The sequence below is a fragment of the Oncorhynchus mykiss genome, chromosome 30, assembly GCF_013265735.2.
Source record: "Oncorhynchus mykiss isolate Arlee chromosome 30, USDA_OmykA_1.1, whole genome shotgun sequence".
In the NCBI taxonomy this organism is placed as follows: domain Eukaryota; kingdom Metazoa; phylum Chordata; class Actinopteri; order Salmoniformes; family Salmonidae; genus Oncorhynchus; species Oncorhynchus mykiss.
In genome coordinates, this window is record NC_050570.1 from 1,152,272 (window position 1) to 1,172,900 (window position 20,629).

At 41.6% G+C, this 20,629-nt stretch overlaps 2 protein-coding genes across 6 annotated transcripts in view; one reads left to right on the forward strand and one right to left on the reverse strand.

The window, feature by feature from the left end:
• Nucleotides 1-3,247: 3,247 nt before the first annotated feature.
• On the reverse strand, nt 3,248-15,623 carry neil1 (nei-like DNA glycosylase 1). Of its 5 annotated transcripts, XM_036969372.1 has the most exons (11): nt 14,567-14,585; nt 12,689-14,528; nt 11,609-11,844; nt 11,219-11,467; nt 10,698-10,817; nt 10,265-10,430; nt 8,925-9,018; nt 5,183-5,304; nt 5,071-5,098; nt 3,811-3,872; nt 3,248-3,730 (listed from the first exon to the last, which is right to left on the reverse strand). In XM_036969372.1, exons 3-11 carry the CDS (start codon nt 11,827-11,829, stop codon nt 3,629-3,631), a joined length of 1,164 nt encoding a protein of 387 aa, XP_036825267.1. In that variant the 5' UTR covers nt 11,830-11,844; nt 12,689-14,528; nt 14,567-14,585; the 3' UTR covers nt 3,248-3,628. The 5 variants fall into 5 exon arrangements, with proteins under 5 accessions (XP_036825267.1, XP_036825268.1, XP_036825270.1 ...); XM_036969373.1 differs by lacking the exons at nt 12,689-14,528; nt 14,567-14,585 and adding an exon at nt 15,441-15,463; XM_036969375.1 differs by lacking the exons at nt 3,811-3,872; nt 12,689-14,528; nt 14,567-14,585 and adding an exon at nt 15,454-15,477.
• A 96-nt stretch (nt 15,624-15,719) lies between these two features.
• sema7a (semaphorin 7A) overlaps nt 15,720-20,629 on the forward strand; it is a 72,758-nt gene continuing 67,848 nt past the window's right edge. The window contains exon 1 of the mRNA XM_036969371.1: nt 15,720-16,634. Within this exon, the coding sequence (XP_036825266.1) occupies nt 16,550-16,634 (85 nt within the window). The 5' untranslated portion in view covers nt 15,720-16,549. The remainder of the gene's footprint in view (nt 16,635-20,629) is intronic.

Consider the following 20,629-nt stretch of genomic DNA (forward strand, 5'->3'; position numbering starts at 1 on the left):
TAAAGGGTGAGATACTGTTTTAAAACCATTGATTTAATATAAAGGGTGAGATACTGTTTTAAAACCATTGATTTAATTCCAAAATATTTTGTACAAACTTTTTAAAGACATGTCAGAATTAAATGACCAAATTGTACTAATATTTAAACATGCATCATTAGTGTTTTATGTAAAAACATTGGAGGCCTGCAGTTGGAGGCCTACAATGTTTAGAACATACCATTGTAGGAAGACTATAAAATAATACATGTTTTTTCCAGACATTACATTTCTCTGCGACCCTGGCGTGAGAGAAAAGACCCCTATCGTTTAAGGGTGAGATATTGTGTATTCCATAATAATTTAAGGTCCATAAATATTTGAACTAAGAGTGGATATCATGGGTAAGTCCCGTTATCATGGTTAATTGATAGCTGTTCCATTCTGTGGACTGACGAAGACTATGTTGAAATAATCTAAATGAATGCAGCGACCACTTCATTACAAAACTATAGATGCATTTGACCGTAGACCATTTTGTTTTATAATGGGTACATGTTCAGTACAAACCCCTGCATTCTATATTATAAAGTAGGCTGTTGGTCTTTGAGGTCCGTTATGTCAATTTGCCTTTATACATCTCATTGACCTACTGTCAACTCCCTCAGTTGTAAACATCTCTAATAACCATTTGGCGTACGGGTCAGAGTTATCATACCCCGTGTCGGGGTTTGTACAGAGTTGGGTAAATCCGCTCTTTGCTCCCCCCTTACATGGGTAATAATCTCCAAGCTGCTCTAAACGGTGATGTTTTGGTGTCTCCAGGTTCATCTCTAGACTGTTGAATGAGGCCTGTTACAACTTTCTGACAAAACCTTTAAAGGGAGTTTGTGAAACCATTCAGTCGTGGATGTATGCAAAACATATTTAACACGAATTGCAGGTTACAGAAGCCTCCTGTTGTACTATGAATCCCCACTCATCCCTGTTAGATCTTGATGTGTTGGCTCTCTATGTATGTACATGTTTATAATCCACATAGTGTGAATATTGTTTTCCATAAAGTTAATAACCCCCTAAACCGAAATATGAAATTACCGCTTCCCCTAAACATGAAATTACCTCTTTCCCTAAACCGAAATATGAAATTACCTCTTCCCCTAAACCGCTTCCCCTAAACCGAAATAGGAAATTACCGCTTCCACCAAACCGAAATATGAAATTACCGCTTCCCCTAAACCGAAATATAAAATTACCTCTTCCCCTAATCCAAAATATGAAATTACCTCTTCCCCTAAACCCAAATAGGAAATTACCGCTTCCCCTAAACCCAAATATGAAATTACCTCTTCCCCTAAACCCAAATATGAAATGACCTCTTCCCCTATCGTTAAATCGTGAGATACATTTTTTAAAACCAGTGATTTCATTCAAAATATTTAGTACATACATTTTAACACGTTATAATTCAAAATGTTTACTATTTCTTACAGATAAAAGGTCCGGTTAGCCCTGACCATTATCCGTTTCCAATTCACCATCGCAAAGACGCTTGCCCGCTCCATCATAACTCCGTAAGTTTTCCCTCCATGTGTAGATCAACCGTCCTGCATGTAAATCCTGGGTATGCCCACATCATTAATTAATAAGATGGGTAGAAAACTGTTTAGCCATAAGTAAAGGCCTTTCATAAAGAGGCTGTCATGATGAATCTGAAATGACCTTTAGGATCTCTTCTTTGGGGTTCTATTCTCCCCAGGTGTACATGCACTGAAAATCCTTAGGCTGGAGCCATCTGGAAGCTCTGTGCATGTACATATAAAGAGAACTAAATAGGAAACTAGGCTGAGAAACATTATTTAGATGGCTGTTTAACTGTTGTTGAAAGCTTGAGAGGGACACAATGCCAAGGGACCTTGTTTCTAACACACACACACACACACACACATTCCTGCTTCATAGATAGCAACCATAAGGACAATAAAACTGGGGGTGTGGGGCCATACTCTTTCAAAAGTTCAAACACAGAACCCCCCCCCCCCAGTTCAAACAGGTCCCTAGACATCAATCAGCATGACTACTTCAAAGGATGCAATATAGATATAAAATAACACACCCTCTAACACGTGACCACAGGAACAGGATGGCCTGGCCGGAGGCCCATATTTGGACATGTACACGTCATCATGGACACAGGGTCATAAATCAAAATTTTGACCCATGCCGTCTACTTTATTCTCTCTAGTTAGATTTGGGTATGTCATTGTAGGTCCTGAGCTACAGGCAGTTAGATTTGGGTTGTTATTTCAAGTCCTGAGCTACAGGCAGTTAGATTTGGGTTGTTATTTCAGGTCCTGAGCTACAGGCAGTTAGATTTGGGTCCTGAGCTACAGGCAGTTAGATTTGGGTCCTGAGCTACAGGCAGTTAGATTTGGGTCCTGAGCTACAGGCAGTTAGATTTGGGTCCTGAGCTACAGGCAGTTAGATTTGGGTCCTGAGCTACAGGCAGTTAGATTTGGGTCCTGAGCTACAGGCAGTTAGAGTTGGGTCCTGAGCTACAGGCAGTTAGATTTGGGTCCTGAGCTACAGGCAGTTAGAGTTGGGTTGTTGTTTTAGGAGGAAATGGAAGAAAAAAAGTGTCCGATCTTTGAGGGTTTTTAATATTTATTTCCTAGGTCATATCAATGCCCCCAATGCAAATCACTGTATATGAAATACATATCCAAAGAAAAGGGAATTTGTGGAAAAAACAGAAGTGGGCAGAATTAAAGGCCAACATGTCCTGCAGGATTTTGGTGGAAGTTGAGGTCAGGTCCAATGTTGACTGTACACCAGAGGGAAAGAGGTTGGGCCTTTCTAGAAACGTTTTAGCAGAAGCTTTTTATCCAAAACGACTTAGTCTGAATAAATGTTTACGCATGGGTGGTCCCGGGAATTAAACCCAATATCCTGCCGTTGCAATGCTGTACCAAAATGCATGAACGGCTGGCTATAAATCCTTAATGGAGCACAGGTTTGTCAGTTATGCCACATTTAAGAACCCTTTATAAAGCACGACAGCTGATATGTAACTTTTAATGTAGTGTTTATGAAGGCTTTAAGCTGCATGTAATTTAAAACGGGACCCCATGCATTTTTTTTTCTTCTTTCAAAATGGAGTTTTGTGGATGTTGTTGAAATAAGTAAATAAATGAAGGTTTTCTATACTTTAAAACAGCTCTCAATATTCCATTTGTGTTACACAGCACTCAAAGCAAGCAGACCAAAATGATATCAAACGTGGTTTATTACATGGTACAAAAAGGGGATTTCTCTTGCATAGAACACATATCATAGACAGTTTTATTTTTAAAATGGCCCCGTTCAGTAATGGCTCTGTTCCTACAGCTACTTGCTTGTTCTACCTAGCAGCGTCTGGATTGAAAGCAACAAAAAAATATACACTTTTTGTTTCCTGCATGAAAATGGACAATATTCTTCTACTGTCTGGCACGGTTTCTGGTCCCACCAGAAACCGTGTGGGGCTGGAACACGGAGGATTCATAAATCATGACAAATCACATGACGCAGGCAAAGTTGAAGGACAAATTATCAAAAAGCTTCTCATCTCACTGGACTCTGTACTGGTGCTCTTCTGCTGAGGTCATGTTTACTTCCTCCTTCCTGCCCGTCTCTGAGGGACTTCCTTTTCCTGCACCGTTTCCTTTATGTATTTTGGCTTCACCGTGCTCTCAGAGCGGGCCTTCTTTACCTGATGAGGGATGAGAATGGGAGGCGTGCTCATGTTTTTACTGTACAGTTAAAGTAGCTGGGGAAACAATCCCAACTCACCTTTTTTCCCCCTTTATAATCATGGTCATCCTCTTTCTTCACTATCATCTTTGTTTTGGCATCTAGCGGATGAGAAGAGGAGATCAACCCAATGAATTTAACTGTTTATGGCTGCAGGGGCAGTATTGAGTAGCTTGGATGAAAAGGTGCCCATTGTAAACGGCCAGCTCCTCAGTCTCAGTTGCTAATATATGCATATTATTATTAGTATTGGATAGAAAACACTCTGAAGTTTCCAAAACTGTCAAAATATTGTCTGAGTATAACAGAACTGATATTGCAGGCGAAACCCTGAGGAAAATCAAAACAGGAAGTGGCTTCTATTTTGAAAACTCCATGTTCCATAGCCTCCCTTTGCTCCATTTAAAGGGATATCAACCAGATTCCTTTTCCTATCGCTTCCTCAGGGTGTCAACAGTCTTCAGACATAGTTTCAGGCTTGTATTTTGATAAATGAGCCAGAATGACAACATCGCGTCAAGTTGTCACATGAGTTTTGCTCAAGCATGTTTGGATAGGTATTGCTTTTCCCTCTCCTACTGTGAAAGACATTTGCGGTTGATATATTATCGATTATATATTTTAAAAACAACCTGAGGATTGATTATAAAAAGCGTCTGACATGTTTCTGTGGACATTCTGGGAACTATTTGGAATTTTCGTCTGCGTTGTCGTGACCGCTCTTTCCTGTGGATTTCTGAACGTAACGCGCCAAACAAACGGAGGTATTTTGGATCTAAAAATAATCTTTATTGGACAAAAGGAACATTTATTGTGTAACTGGGAGTCTCGTGAGTGAAAACATCCGAAGATCAAAGGTAAACGATTAATTTGATTGCTTTTCTGATTTTTGTGACCAAGCTACCTGATGCTAAGTGTACTTTATGTTTTGTCGTGCGATCGATAAACTTACACAAACGCTTGGATTGCTTTCGCTGTAAAGCATCATTTCTAAATCTGACACGACAGGTGGATTAACAAAAGGCTCAGCTGTGTTTTCCTATATTGCACTTGTGATTTCATGAATATAAAAATGTATAGTAATATTTATTGCATGTAGCGCTATGCTATTCAGCGGTTGCTGATGACACGTATCCCGATAGTGGGATTGCAGCCATAACAAGTTAAACTGGTATTACTGATGCATTCTATACCGCCAGTCAGTTTCTTAGGACTGGCCTTGTTAACCACTAACTGGAGTAAGAGACTGTTGGATTGTGGAAGGGTTTCCTTCTGTTTTAGGCTCTGCTAGTGCCTCACCTTTAGGAGCCATGGGACCTGGATCTCCCTGAAACCAGACAAAACAATCACATTACATACATGTCTAAAAGGTGTGTGTGTGTGTGTGTGTGTGTGATGTGTGTGTGCTTACCTTGAACCACATAGTTCTGCCGTTGTGATCTCTTACAGACTTCATCCCCTTCACACAGTAACACTGGAGCCACGATTTAAAGTCAGTGTAGTCCATTTTCTCTGGGTCGTAACCTTTACCACCTAATAACACAATATAGCCTTATTCTCTGGGTCGTAACCACTAATAAACTATAGCCTTATTCTCTGGGTCGTAACCACTAATAAAATATAGCCTTATTCTCTGGGTCGTAACCACTAATCAAATATAGCCTTATTCTCTGGGTCGTAACCACTAATAAAACATAGCCTTATTCTCTGGGTCGTAACCACTAATAAAATATAGCCTTATTCTCTGGGTCGTAACCACTAATAAAATATAGCCTTATTCTCTGGGTCGTAACCACTAATAAAATATAGCCTTATTCTCTGGGTCGTAACCACTAATAAAATATAGCCTTATTCTCTGGGTCGTAACCACTAATAAAATATAGCCTTGTTCTCTGGGTCGTAACCACTAATAAAATATAGCCTTATTCTCTGGGTCGTAACCACTAATAAACTATAGCCTTGTTCTCTGGGTCGTAACCACTAAAACTATAGCCTTGTTCTCTGGGTCGTAACCACTAATAAAATATAGCCTTATTCTCTGGGTCGTAACCACTAAACTATAGCCTTATTCTCTGGGTCGTAACCACGAATAAAATATAGCCTTGTTCTCTGGGTCGTAACCACTAATAAAATATAGCCTTGTTCTCTGGGTCGTAACCACTAATAAAATATAGCCTTATTCTCTGGGTCGTAACCACTAATAAAATATAGCCTTATTCTCTGGGTCATAACCACTAATAAAATATAGCCTTGTTCTCTGGGTCGTAACCACTAATAAAATATAGCCTTGTTCTCTGGGTCGTAACCACTAATAAAATATAGCCTTGTTCTCTGGGTCGTAACCACTAATAAAATATAGCCTTGTTCTCTGGGTCGTAACCACTAATAAACTATAGCCTTATTCTCTGGGTCGTAACCACTAATAAAATATAGCCTTATTCTCTGGGTCGTAACCACTAATAAAATATAGCCTTATTCTCTGGGTCGTAACCACTAATAAAATATAGCCTTGTTCTCTGGGTCGTAACCACTAATCAAATATAGCCTTATTCTCTGGGTCGTAACCACTAATAAAATATAGCCTTGTTCTCTGGGTCGTAACCACTAATCAAATATAGCCTTATTCTCTGGGTCGTAACCTTTACCACCTCATAACAGTCATACAGGGAAGGAATCCTTGAAATAGAACCAGAAAAGTAGCCTGAATGGTTCTATTCTAAAAGACAGGAAATGAGCAAGGCTCTGAAACATTGTATTCTATAGAAAAAGTTTGTGGTCATACGCACATCCTTTAAAAAAAAAAAATAGGTGCTGGGCTAATGAAGAATACCAGTATAGAACAAGAAGGCCCTCACACTGTTAAAAATATACTGTAGGTGCTGGGCTAATGAAGAATACCAGTATAGAACAAGAAGGCCCTCACACTGTTAAAGCTCCCAATTCACAGCTTTATTGATGTTTCCACCCGAAACTGATTTGTCAGGTCAAACAAACAAACTAAGTGGTCACATTCCTACTTGGTCATTTTGTAAATAAACTGAGCAAAAAAAGAAATGTCCTCATTGTCAACTCCATTTATTTTCAGCAAACTTAACATGTGCAAATATGAGAAACTGAACAAGTTCCACAGACATGTGACTTTCAGAAATGGAATAATGTGTCCCTGAACAAAGGGGGTGTCAAAATCAAAAGTAACGGTCAGTATCTGGTGTGGCCACCAGCTGCATTAAGTACTGCAGTGCATCTCGTCCTCATGGACTGCACCAGATTTGCCAGTTCTTGCTGTGAGATGTTACCCCACTCGTCCACCAAGGCACCTGCAAGTTCCCGTACATTTCTGGGGGGGAATGGCCCTAGCCCTCACCCGCTCAATGGGATTGAGATCCGGGCTTTTCGCTGGCCATGGCAAGACACTGACATTCCCACCTTGCAGGAAATCATACACAGAACAATGTGCCTAACATTGTTATGCTGGAGGGTCATGTCAGGATAAGCCGGCAGGAAGGGTAGCACATGAGGGAGGAGGATGTCTTCAGTCCGACGATGCTGTGACACACCACCCCAGACCATGACGGACCCTCCACCTCCAAATCGATCCCGCTCCGGAGTACAGGCCTCGGTGTAACACTTTTTGCCAGTCCTGTCTGGTCCAGCGACGGTGGGTTTGTGCCCATAGGTGACGTTGTTGCCGGTGATGTCAGGTGAGGACCTGCCTTACAACAGGCCTACAAGACCTGAGTCCAGCCTCTCTCAGCCTATTGCGGACAGTCTGAGCACTGATGGAGGGATTGTGCGTTCCTGGTATAAATCGGGCAGTTGTTGTTACCATCCTGTACCTGTCCTGCAGGTGCGATGTACCGATCCTGTGCAGGTGTTGTTCCATGTGGTCTGCCACTGCGAGGACAATCAGCTGTCCGTCCTGTCTCCCTGTAGCAGGCGTCTCACAGTACGGACATTGCAATTTATTGCCCTGGCCACATCTGCAGTCCTCCTTGCAGCATGCCTAAAGCACGTTCATGCAGATGAGCAGGGACCCTGGACATCTTTCTTTTGGTGTTTTTCAGAGTCAGTAGAAAGGCCTCTTTAGTGCCCTAAGTTTTCATAACTGTGACCTTAATTGCCTACCGTCTGTAAGCTGTTAGTGTCTTAACGACCGTTCCACATGTGTATGTTCATTAATTGTTCATGGTTCATTGAACAAGCATGGGGAATGGAGTTTAAACCCTTTACAATGAAGTTATTTGGATTTTTACGAATTATCTTTGAAAGATATGGTCCTTTTTTTTTGCTGAGTTTATATATAGTCTGTAACTACTACACCTGCCCATCTCATTGATATCAAATTATTAGAGATACACATTGTTTTTGAACCCACCATGTGGTCATGTGAGGTGAAAGGTGTATATTTTGGGATGTGAACACTGTTTGACCTGACGAATATCCGTTTCGGATTGAAACGTTGTCAACAAAGCTGTGAATTGGGGGGGCTTTAAATAGTGTGAGGGCCTCCTTTGTTCTTTAATTGTATTGTATTCCAACAATAGATTTCATATCACGAACCAACATTAAACAACCTACAAAAACAGCCAGGAAGCGTCAGCTTTACCACCTAATAAAGGTCATCAGGCAGAGGGAACACCAGTGTTTCCTCTAAATGTTATTACCCTTGGCGGTCAGCACTGGTGACTTCTTAAAAGGACCTTCTTCCCCCCCAAAAGAATTGGGGGGGGGGTTGGGGGCCCCCTAAAGCTCCCACCCCCACAGATGGCTTATGATGTGTGAATATGCCATGGCAAAAAAAAAAAAAACTGAATTACAGTAAATTAGGTTTGAAAACAGGAAACTAAACAGGAAATAAAAAAATAAAAATGACGGTAAACTTGAGGTCACTATGACTATTACATTACCAATCTCTTTCCTTTGTCCAAGAGCTGTTGATTCATAACGTTACATGGTTGGTGGTCACGTAAAATGACTTGTGTGTCTGTCAGGAAATTGAGACTTGTAATAGGTAGGTTTAACAAGCCAATTAGGGTCATTTTTATGAGAGATTGTTCCAGTTCAGTTAAACACAGTCAGCAGTGATACTGCACCCAACAGCAGAGCCATACTGTACACAACTTAATGGGAAAACTGTGAGTATATTATTGTACCTAACTTGATGACCTCCAGAGGTACTGTGTGACAGAGACGGAGCAGGTCTGGAGTCTCACTCTCATCCTCCTTCACAGCAGCTCTGTCTGAGATCTGATCAACACAGGAAACAGTAGTTAGTGGATATCATGCTATCAGCTATACCCCATAGCAGCTATACCGCGTAGCATCATGCTATCAGCTATGCCGTGTAGCATCATGCTATCAGCTATACCGCGGAGAGGCATGCTATCAGCTACACCGCAGAGGGGCATGCTATCAGCTAAACCGCGTAGCGGCATGCTATCAGCTAAACCGCGTAGCGGCATGCTATCAGCTATACCGCGGAGAAGCATGCTATCAGCTATACCGCAATCAGTAAAGTAACTTTAGGATTACCCAAACTCAGTAATGTAATCTGATTACATTCAGTTACTTTTAGAAGTAGACAACAATGCATGTTACCAATTGAACAACATCTATTGCGGGATAAATCCATGTTAAAGTTTAACATCCATATGGCCAGCTATGTAAACTTTACTTTATGGGTTGGATTGGTACATATAACAATAATACTATTCAATTATATCTTTACATGAATATATATAATTTACAAGTCCAAAAATGGATGAAGCAAATACAGATTGCGTATTGATGTATTTTATCAGCATGAATTAAAAGCCCCACGTTTATTCCACAGGCTGGGATCTGCACTCTGAAGCAGTTACACATGTGGCTGGCCATTGGTTGATAGGCAGGTTAAACTTCTTCATTTCAACCATCATTGGGTTCAAAGACACATTTTGATTTGTGAACAGCCGTCCACAATCCGTCGGGCGCAAATAGCTAAATGAGATTCACATCAATGCGCTATGTAGATAACAATAATAAGTGATGTCCGTATTGCTGTAGAGGACACCACTGCTGTCATCCTTTACCTCCAAGCGTTTATTCAAGTTGGATAATCTCAGGATGCCGACAGCAGTCGGAAGACATGGCTTGGACTGAAGCCTACAAAAGCCTATTCCTGCTCTTTCCCCACAATCCATCAAACACATTTGATGGGTCATCATAGGGGTCTCTGACATCATAGGGGTCTCTGATTGGTGGTCAGACTCGCTCAGGTGAAACTTGCACTTTTTTTTCAATGCTGATTTGAATGTCATTGAGAAAACAGAGAAGTGTCAGGTATTTTTTTTTCTCTCGCAAACATCCTTTCTGAATTTAAAAGTAATCATCTAGTTTTTCAAAAGTATCTAATCTGATTACAATATTTTTGCTGGTAACGGATTACAGTTACCGATTTTTGTAATCCCTTAAATGTAATGCAATGGCCAGTGAACCTGGCCTGCCCTCTCACTTCTCTGTCGGTGTTCTCCTCTTTGACCTCGGTGTTGGTGACCTCCTCTTTGACTTCTGTGTCTGTGACCTCCACTTTAACAACTGACTTCCGGTCCTCGTCGGACAGATGTGTTTGAAGTCCTTCCAGAACCGTCCGAGCCTTCACAAAGGGAGGGATGTTTAATCTAAAAGAATGGAAGAAAGAGTAACTCAATTAACGCTCATTGTATCAGAATAAGGTCTGTTTCTCACAAGATGAGAATGAAGAATTCTAGGGAGTTTCAATTCATCAGGGAAGGAAATAAATGTCATAGCTGGAAAATGTGCTTGTACAACAATGGTGTTGGTAGTTTTGTTTTTGACTCGCAATAGCCGACAACACATGGTTCTAATAGTAAAACAATCTCATAGTCTAAATCAGGCTTAACATAGATGTTGGGGCAGTGGGTCACCTAAAGAGGATCTCAGCTCTCAGGTAGTTGCCAATGCCGTTAAAGTACTTCTGGTTCAACAGAACCTCACAGATGGGCCGGTCGAACGCTCTGTCGGACAGGTGGGAAAGGACATTCTCCCTGGAACAGAAACGACGTACGGCAATGTAGAACAGTGGTCATATAGTCACACCCACTACAAAATGTACTATCTGAACCCTGAAACCTTGGGTTACCATCTGAACCCTGAAACCTTGGGTTACCATCTGAACCCTGAACCCTTGGGTTACCATCTGAACCCTGAAACCTTGGGTTACCATCTGAACTGATGGTGGGAGGATTTGTAGACAACAAACAAGAAGAGGTGATTTAGAGAAGACGCTTTTAATGTTGATGTTTGGCACTATACCCCTGTTGTTCTAATAGGATCTAACCCCAAGGGATCTGTAGCCCATGTTGTTGTTCTAATAGGATCTAACCCCACTGTGTAATGCTGATCCATTTCATCTCCTATTAGGTTCTGGAGTTTGAAAAATGGCTACCTGTAGCTCAGGTACTCAAACATGATACAGGGCCCTCGGTTGAGTTGCCAGGTCCCGTTGGGTTGCCAGCTGCCAAAGCGGCGTGTGTCCACAAAGCTCAGAACCCTACAGGGCTTCTCATTGGTGTAGAACCGCAGGTGGGAATGTTTAGGAAGCTCCGCCTCCGTGGTGAAACGGAAGAATCCAGACATTCCGAAACGGAAGACGATGTCCATGGTCTGGACCTGGTTGACCTGACCTGTCTTCCCCCTGACAACATAATAGAATGGTATTTAATTCTCCATCTTTCAAAGCAACTTCATATTTTTGGTCCACCACCACAAAACAAACAGTAACTTTAAACCAGTAACCTTGGAAACTATTCCACCTCTTAACTTCTCGGTTACCTACCGCCTGCATCTCCCCTGGGCAGAGTCACTCTTCTGGGGGGTTAGAGTGAGGCGGACCTCCTTGCCTCTGGAGGTGGCGATGATGGTGTAGGCCGGGCAGGAGAAGGAGACCTCAGGGTTCTTACTGACCTCTGATTTTTGTACTGGGCCGGTGAAGACCACTCCCCCACACATCCTGTTGACAAACAGACTGGCCAAGTGTAACTCTGGACCCTCAGGCATGGTGGTGGTGTGGTTCTGAAGAAGAGATAGAGAGACAAATGGAGAGGGACAGTAGATAGAGAAAGGGGTAGGAGAGGGAAAGGAGACACAGCGGGACAGAGAGAGAGACAGGGGTAGGAGAGGGAAAGGAGACACAGCGGGACAGAGAGAGACAGGGGTAGGAGAGGGAAAGGAGACAGCGGGACAGAGAGAGAGACAGGGGTAGGAGAGGGAAAGGAGACAGCGAGGGAGAGAGAGAGACAGGGGTAGGAGAGGGAAAGGAGACAGCGAGGGAGAGAGAGAGACAGGGGTAGGAGAGGGAAAGGAGACAGCGGGAGAGAGAGACAGGGGCAGAAACGGAAACGGAACAGATCGAGAGGGGGACAGAGAGACGGGGACAGATGGAGAACGACAAGGGGGGCCAGATAGAGAAGGACAAGGGGACCAAATAGAGGACAGGAATCAGTTTCTACACGCACTATGGGCAGATCAACTATGTAACCAAAGTCAATGTATCTGTGATGTAACGTTAGTTAGCTAACTAACTTGGAAGCTAACTTTCAAATTTTTCAATTAACAGTGTTGACATGTCTTGCAATTTGTAACAGGCAATAACTAATTTACGGGTAACTTGCATGCAAAGCTATATACAAAAGTTACTGCTAACTTGCATGAATGGACATGAGCTAGCTGGCACATGGATGTTACCAAACAAGAAGTTATGTAACGTCGTTCTGCGGTCACTAAATTAGATAGTTGTGTGCTTCAAATATCGTACCTTGCTAACTTACACACGTTGTTGTTGGACATGTTATACAATTATAAATTATATTTCCCAGTTTCTATCAATGAACAATGTTTATGACGAATATTTGTTTACCTGTGCGCTGCTCCCGGGAACTGCGAGGGGAATTCACGTCAACACACCAACAGAGTGAACATGCTTGGTCGACCAGCAGCATTACTAAACTACACTAATGGCAGATGGGACTTGTAGTCCCAACAGAGTGAACATGCTTGGTCGACCAGCAGCATTACTAAACTAGACTAAAGGCAGATGGATCTTGTAGTCCCAACAGAGTGAACATGCTTGGTCGACCAGCAGCATTACTAAACTACACTAATCGCAGATGGGACTTGTAGTCCCAACAGTGTGAACATGCTTGGTCGACCAGCAGAATTACTAAACCAGACTAATGGCAGATGGGACTTGTAGTTCCACATCACAACGTTATGAAATCGGGTAAATTGTAATGTTTTAGAAAGACAAATGTTTAAATATACAAAACATGAATTTTAAAATGGTAATTATTTTTCAAGCACATACATAAACAGATGTAGACATGAGAAATACATCATCAGATTAACAGCATATTAATAATGCAAAAAACACGATCAAAAGATCATGGTCCACTCACTAAACATTTACAACATTCTTCCTTACACATGATATTCTACACGTCACAATGTCCATCTGGCACTTTTGATTGACTTAGTGTGTGATCCATTCACTTAATCATAGTTCCTTTTTTTCCCCAAGACCCCCCTCACAGACTTAGCTATAGATTATAACACCAGATAATGTGATTTAACCCAAAGAAGGTGGTATCCACTATACTGAGAGTTACCGGTTAGGTACCGTTTGGTGTAACACAGAAGATTTTCGACCAATACTTGCCGATACCGTCTTCATCCTCGATTAGAGGAAACAGGAGTCTCATAAAATGTAATTGTCCAGTTGCAGGGGGGTCAGTTTGAATTTAGAAAATGCTCTGTTATTTTTGCTCCATGAAGTAATCCCCAAAAAATTTACGCCACCATCTTGTCTATCTCAAGTATTCTGTCATTGGTCAAGACAGCTGGGTGTCCTGATAACAGACTCCTGTCTGGAATAAACAACATTATGAGACTCTAACCACTCCACCTGGAATAAACAACATTATGGGACTGAAACCATTCCACCTGGAATAAACAACATTATGAGACTGAAACCATCCCACCTGGAATAAACAACATTATGAGACTCTAACCACTCCACCTGGAATAAACAACATTATGAGACTAACCACTCCACCTGGAATAAACAACATTATGGGACTGAAACCATCCCATCTGGAATAAACAACATTATGGGACTGAAACCATTCCACCTGGAAAAAACAACAGTATGGGTCTGAAACCACTCCACCTGGAATAAATAACATTATGAGACGGAAACCATTCCACCTGGAATAAACAACATTATGGGACTGAAACCACTCCACCTGGAATAAACAACATTATGAGACTGAAACCATTCCACCTGGAATAAACAACATTATGGGACTGAAACCACTCCACCTGGAATAAACAACATTATGAGACTGAAACCATTCCACCTGGAAAAAACAACAGTATGGGACTGAAACCACTCCACCTGGAATAAACAACATTATGGGACTGAAACCACTCCACCTGGAATAAACAACATTATGAGACTGAAACTATCCCACCTGGAATAAACAACATTATGGGACTGAAACCACTCCACCTGGAATAAATAACATTATGGGACTGAAACCACTCAATCTGGAATAAACAACATTATGGGACTGAAACCACTCCACCTGGAATAAACAACATTATGGGACTGAAACCATTCCACCTGGAATAAACAACATTATGGGACTGAAACCATTCCACCTGGAATAAACAACATTATGGGACTGAAACCATTCCACCTGGAATAAACAACATTATGGGACTGAAACCATTCCACATGGAAAAAAAATGAAAATAAAAACATTCAATCATGTATGTATTGTTGTTGACAAAGTGCGCATGCACACAATACATAGATTAGATACAAATATAAGACAGATTCTTGTAAATTGCTTGTACATTTTCAGGCACACGACACAATTAAGGCTCAAAATGTCTGACACTGGCAGAACGTAGACGGGGCCTACGACCGCACGTAGTGGTAATCAGCAGACACTGAACGAGGAGCCAAGACGTAGAGGTACTTAATCAGCAGACCTAGACTCTGTCACACTGAACCAGCCAAGACGTAGTGGTACTGAATCAGCAGACCTAGACCTTGTCTCACTGAACCAGCCAAGACGTAGTGGTACTGAATCAGCAGACCCAGACCCTGTCTCACTGAACCAGCCAAGACTTCCAACAGTCGTTTACGTACGACCTGAATTTGCCCACGACGTGGAGATTTTGTCTGAGATGGCAAAATCGTGGCATAGTGGTTCGTTCACCACACCTGGGAACTCAGAAAAATACGATTTGATTGATTTGACATCAATGATCTTCAGGTCGGAAAGTCTGAGCTCCAGAAAGAGGCCTGAGTTCCCGAGTTGGAATTCGGAGTTGTTTGACAGTTCAAAACGATTTTCCCAGTCTGAGCTAGTTTTTTTTGGAGTTCCCAGTTGTCTTGAACACACCAAGGTCTGAGATGTCCGTGTTCCCATTTGTTTTGAACGCGGCATAAAATGGTTAAAATCATTGTATATGCATGGTCTCCTCTGCCCAGATGCTGGTTCAATGTGTAGCTAGCTAGCTAAACTTAACATTTTCGCCAAAGTGCTGTTTTCAGCAAGAACACTTTAATTCAAAGATGGTGGAAAAATAAGATGGTTTACTTAGGCCGTTTACCAGTGAAGAAAAATTGTCAATTTTCCTGTCTGTGTCGGTGGGCATTTCCTCTGTCATGTGAGGACTGCTTTCTGCTCCTCCATGATATCTGGCTTCCAGTTGGCTCTGGTCTACTTATCGAGGGAGTTATTTTACGCTCAGTTATTGGGGCAAAGCGGGGAGGGTGGAGCTCCCTTCACAAATCAAACAGTAACCTAAGAACTCGTTTTCATTGGGAAAGCAGATAACGTGTTTTTATCAAAAGCAATCACATGGGGAAAACACCGAATCCTACTAATTACTACACAATTAATGTTACTTTTTTTGTTTTGAACCGACTTCGCCGTCTGACAGACCAGGGCACCTTCGTCACACCAGGGAGGCAGTCTGATTCCGAATGCAATCAACTTTAAACTGCATGCAAAAACATGCTTTAATTAACAAGCAGCGATATTTAATCCAATCGTCTCTTCCCACCCGCAACTATAACAAATAAAATGAGGGAGTCGGGTGTCTCGCCTTCTCTACGGTCTTTGTTTATGTTTCCCTGGCAACACACAGCGAGCTAGCTAGCTAACGTTATCGTGTGATTGTTTTTAGCCATCTGGCGTTTTATTTGTTGACTTGGTCTTATCCACACGGATCTATCAAACACTCAGCTGTAGCTGACTAGTCACGGCAGGCAACAACATATGCACATTGGCTCACCTTATCGAAATAAAAACCAAGATATAAATAAATATACTTTTTTTTTATTTTAGTAGTAACGTTAGATTTGTAAGGTGATGCAAGTTAATTTATAAGTGTTTTATTTTAGCAGTAACGTTAGATTTGTAAGGTGATGGGTAGTTATTTTATAAGTGTTTTTATTTGAGCAGTAACGTTAGATTTAAAATGGGACAAAAACGTTGAACCCGGAGTGAAGGGAGGCGGGTTACAAGCTCCCTCCCTCTACCTTCGGGGATGAATCTGTTATTTCCCAGTGCTTGCGATGAACGCAAAGGAGACGGACAGCAACGTATTCATTTCCACGTTCATCATGATTCCAACGCATTGCCGTCATGGCAACACCAATGAATTATTCTGAGTAGTTTGACCGCAAAATCAAAGCATAAAAATGAATTTGCTTGTTTTTCTTGGATTGATTAATTTTCCATTTACCCGAGGTGTGAGGGATATACCAAGACTCATCTTGAGACAAGGTAAGTACATGTATTCTGTGACTGCTGCTGCACACGGCACCTGTTCATTACCTGTAACAATTTTGCAACGAAGGCTATCATGTCTGATTCAAAGTGTCAATAATATAATAATAATAATGTATTACCGTTGTAAAACGATTTTCATGATATAATAATAATCCCAAAGTGCAAAAAATCGAAACATTTTTAATTAAATGTAAAAAATAAATTTAAAAAATAAATATATATTTATATGTATCGAACCATATCATAAAAGCAACAATCAAAGTCTAGGAGGAAGGGTAGTCAGATCAAGATCAGTCCCAACCCAATGTGTCTAACCCCTTTTAAACATCATGTGTTTGAGCTACAAAACTTAACTGTGGCTGAGCTAGAGCTGTATTTGTGAGACAAGAGCAGATCCTTAACTGGCCCAGGTCTTTTTTACATTTTGTTTTATAAAAACATCTTTAGATTCAGAATGGTTTGAGCTACAAACTATTAAAAGTTATCTATGGAAAGCTGAGACTCACAAACACTTAACATGTTCTGATCTATGACGCCCAGAAAGTACACAGGAGTCGTTAAAAGGTAGACGGTTCTTCTACATAGAAGACCATAGGAGATCCCAGGTCATAGTGTCTATAATACTGTAAAGGGTTCTTCTACATAGAAGACCATAGGAGATCCCAGGTCATAGTGTCTATAATACTGTAAAGGGTTCTTCTACATAGAAGACCATAGGAGATCCCAGGACATAGTGTCTATAATACTGTAAAGGGTTCTTCTACATAGAAGACCATAGGAGATCCCAGGTCATAGTGTCTATAATTTAAATTTTTTATTTTTTTATTTCACCTTTATTTAACCAGGTAGGCAAGTTGAGAACCAGTTCTCATTTACATTTGCGACCTGGCCAAGATAAAGCAAAGCAGTTCGACAGATACAACGACACAGAGTTACACATGGAGTAAAACAAACATACAGTCAATAATACAGTAGAAACAAGTCTATATACGATGTGAGCAAATGAGGTGAGATAAGGGAGGTAAAGGCAAAAAAGGCCATGGTGGCAAAGTAAATACAATATAGCAAGTAAAACACTGGAATGGTAGATTTGCAATGGAAGAATGTGCAAAGTAGAAATAAAAATAATGGAGTGCAAAGGAGCAAAATAAATACATAAATTAAATACAGTAGGGAAAGAGGTAGTTGTTTGGGCTAAATTATAGGTGGGCTATGTACAGGTGCAGTAATCTGTGAGCTGCTCTGACAGTTGGTGCTTAAAGCTAGTGAGGGAGATAAGTGTTTCCAGTTTCAGAGATTTTTGTAGTTCGTTCCAGTCATTGGCAGCAGAGAACTGGAAGGAGGCAAGTTGAGAACAAGTTCTCATTTACAATTGCGACCTGGCCAAGATAAAGCAAAGCAGTGCGACACAAACAACAACACAGAGTTACACATGGAATAAACAAACATACAGTCAATAATACAGTAGGAAAATAAGTCTATATGCAATGTGAGCAAATGAGGTGAGAAAAGGGAGGTAAAGGCAATAAATAGGCCATGGTGGCAAAGTGAATACAATATAGCAATTAAAACACTGGAATGGTAGATTTGCAATGGAAGAATGTGCAAAGTAGAAATACTGGGGTGCAAAGGAGCAAAATAAATTAAATACAGTAGGGGAAGAGGGTAGTTGTTTGGGCTATTTATAGATGGGCTATGAACATGAATAAATGAAAGTCAGATAAATGAAAAGCAGATTTTTTGCTGGGGTCTTGGGACTGATAGGATTAAGGACTACTTTAACCCTCTAGAGTGGATGTCCGCACCCCCCGCGGAAATCTAATTAGCATAATAAAAACATCCCCATTAATAATCTGTCAGGTTAAGATGGAGAGAGAGATCTATCCACCACATCCCCATTAATAATCTGTCAGGTTAAGATGGAGAGAGAGATCTATCCACCACATCCCCATTAATAATCTGTCAGGTTAAGATGGAGAGAGAGATCTATCCACCACATCCCCATTAATAATCTGTCAGGTTAAGATGGAGAGAGAGATCTATCCACCACATCCACATTAATAATCTGTCAGGTTAAGATGGAGAGAGAGATCTATCCACCACATCCACATTAATAATCTGTCAGGTTAAGATGGAGAGAGAGATCTATCCAGCACATCCCCATTAATAATCTGTCAGGTTAAGATGGAGAGAGAGATCTATCCACCACATCCACATTAATAATCTGTCAGGTTAAGATGGAGAGAGAGATCTATCCACCACATCCCCATTAATAATCTGTCAGGTTAAGATGGAGAGAGAGATCTATCCACCACATCCACATTAATAATCTGTCAGGTTAAGATGGAGAGAGAGATCTATCCAGCACATCCGCCGATCTCGCACTTCCGCATCTGCAGTGAAAGGTGACAGAACCAGAGCGACGTTTGTCAGACCAGGAGACGTCCGAAAGATCGGCGGTCTCGCAAAGTTGTCTGTTGCGTCCGAACGGTTACACAATATTATGAGGGAGGAGAGGGAGAGAGCAAATTAGAGAGCGCATACTTAAATTCACACAGGACACCGGATAAGACAGGATAAATACTCCAGATATAACAGACTGACCCTAGCCCCCCGACACATAAACTACTGCAGCATAAATACTGGAGGCTGAGACAGGAGGGTTTGGGAGACACTGTGGCCCCATCCGACGATACCAGGGCCAACCAGGCAGGATATAACCCCGCCCACTTTGCCAAAGCACAGCCCCCACACCACTAGAGGGATATCTTCAAAACACCAATTTACTACTGAGTATAGCCTACAAAGATCTCCCCAACCACAAGAAACCCGAGAGGGGCGCCAACCCAGACAGGAAGATCACATCAGTGACTCAACCGACTCAAGTGATGCACCCCTCCTAGGGACGACATGAAAGAGCACCAGTAAGCCAGTGACTCAGCCCCTGTAATAGGGTTAGAGGCAGAGAATCCCAGTGGAAAGAGGGGAACCGGCCAGGCAGAGACAGCAAGGGCGGTTCGTTGCTCCAGAGCCTTTCCGTTCACCTTCCCAATCCTGGGCCAGACTACACTCAATCATATGACCCACTGAAGAGATGAGTCTTCAATAAAGACTTCACCTTGTTTCATTGAAATGTACAGCTGTGTGTCGTCCGCATAGCAGTGAAAGTTAACATGTTTCCGAATGACATCACCAAGAGGTGAAATATATACTGAAAACAAAAAAGAACAGAACCTTGAGGAACACCGAAACTTACAGTTGATTTGTCAGAAGACAAACCATTCACAGAGACAAACAGATATCTTTCCGACAGATAAGATCTAAACCAGGCCAGAACTTGTCCGTGTAGACCAATTTGGGTTTCCAATCTCGCCAAAAGAATGTGGTAATCGATGGTATCAAAAGCAACTACCACCCTACTGCAAAGGTGCCATTCAGAGATTGAATGGGCAAGACAAAATATTTAAGTTCCTTTGAACTGGGTATGGTAGTAGTTGCTAGGCGAACCGGTTTGAGTGTGTCAAGAACTGCAATGCTGCTGGGATTTTCACACGCAACAGTTTCCCATGGGCCCCTATCCCTGTGGAACGTTTTCAACACCTTGTATAGTTCATGACCTGACTAAAGGTGGTTCCTAATGTTTGGTGCAGTCAGTGTAAATGTGAAGCCTATATGCCTGTATTTTAGTGCTCCAACCTGTTTTTAGGAGTTAGGGATGTTTTTCTAGCCGTATCACATAACAGTCCGTGAACTCTGAAGAGTCTAGTCTGTGTGCTGGTGATACTCAATGCAGAAAGACAGCATTAGAACTACCACCTAGAGAGACAGCATTAGAACTACCACCCAGAGAGACAGCATTAGAACTACTACCTAGAGAGACAGCATTAGAACTACCACCCAGAGAGACAGCATTAGAACTACCACCCAGAGAGACAGCATTAGAACTACCACCTAGAGAGACAGCATTAGAACTACCACCTAGAGAGACA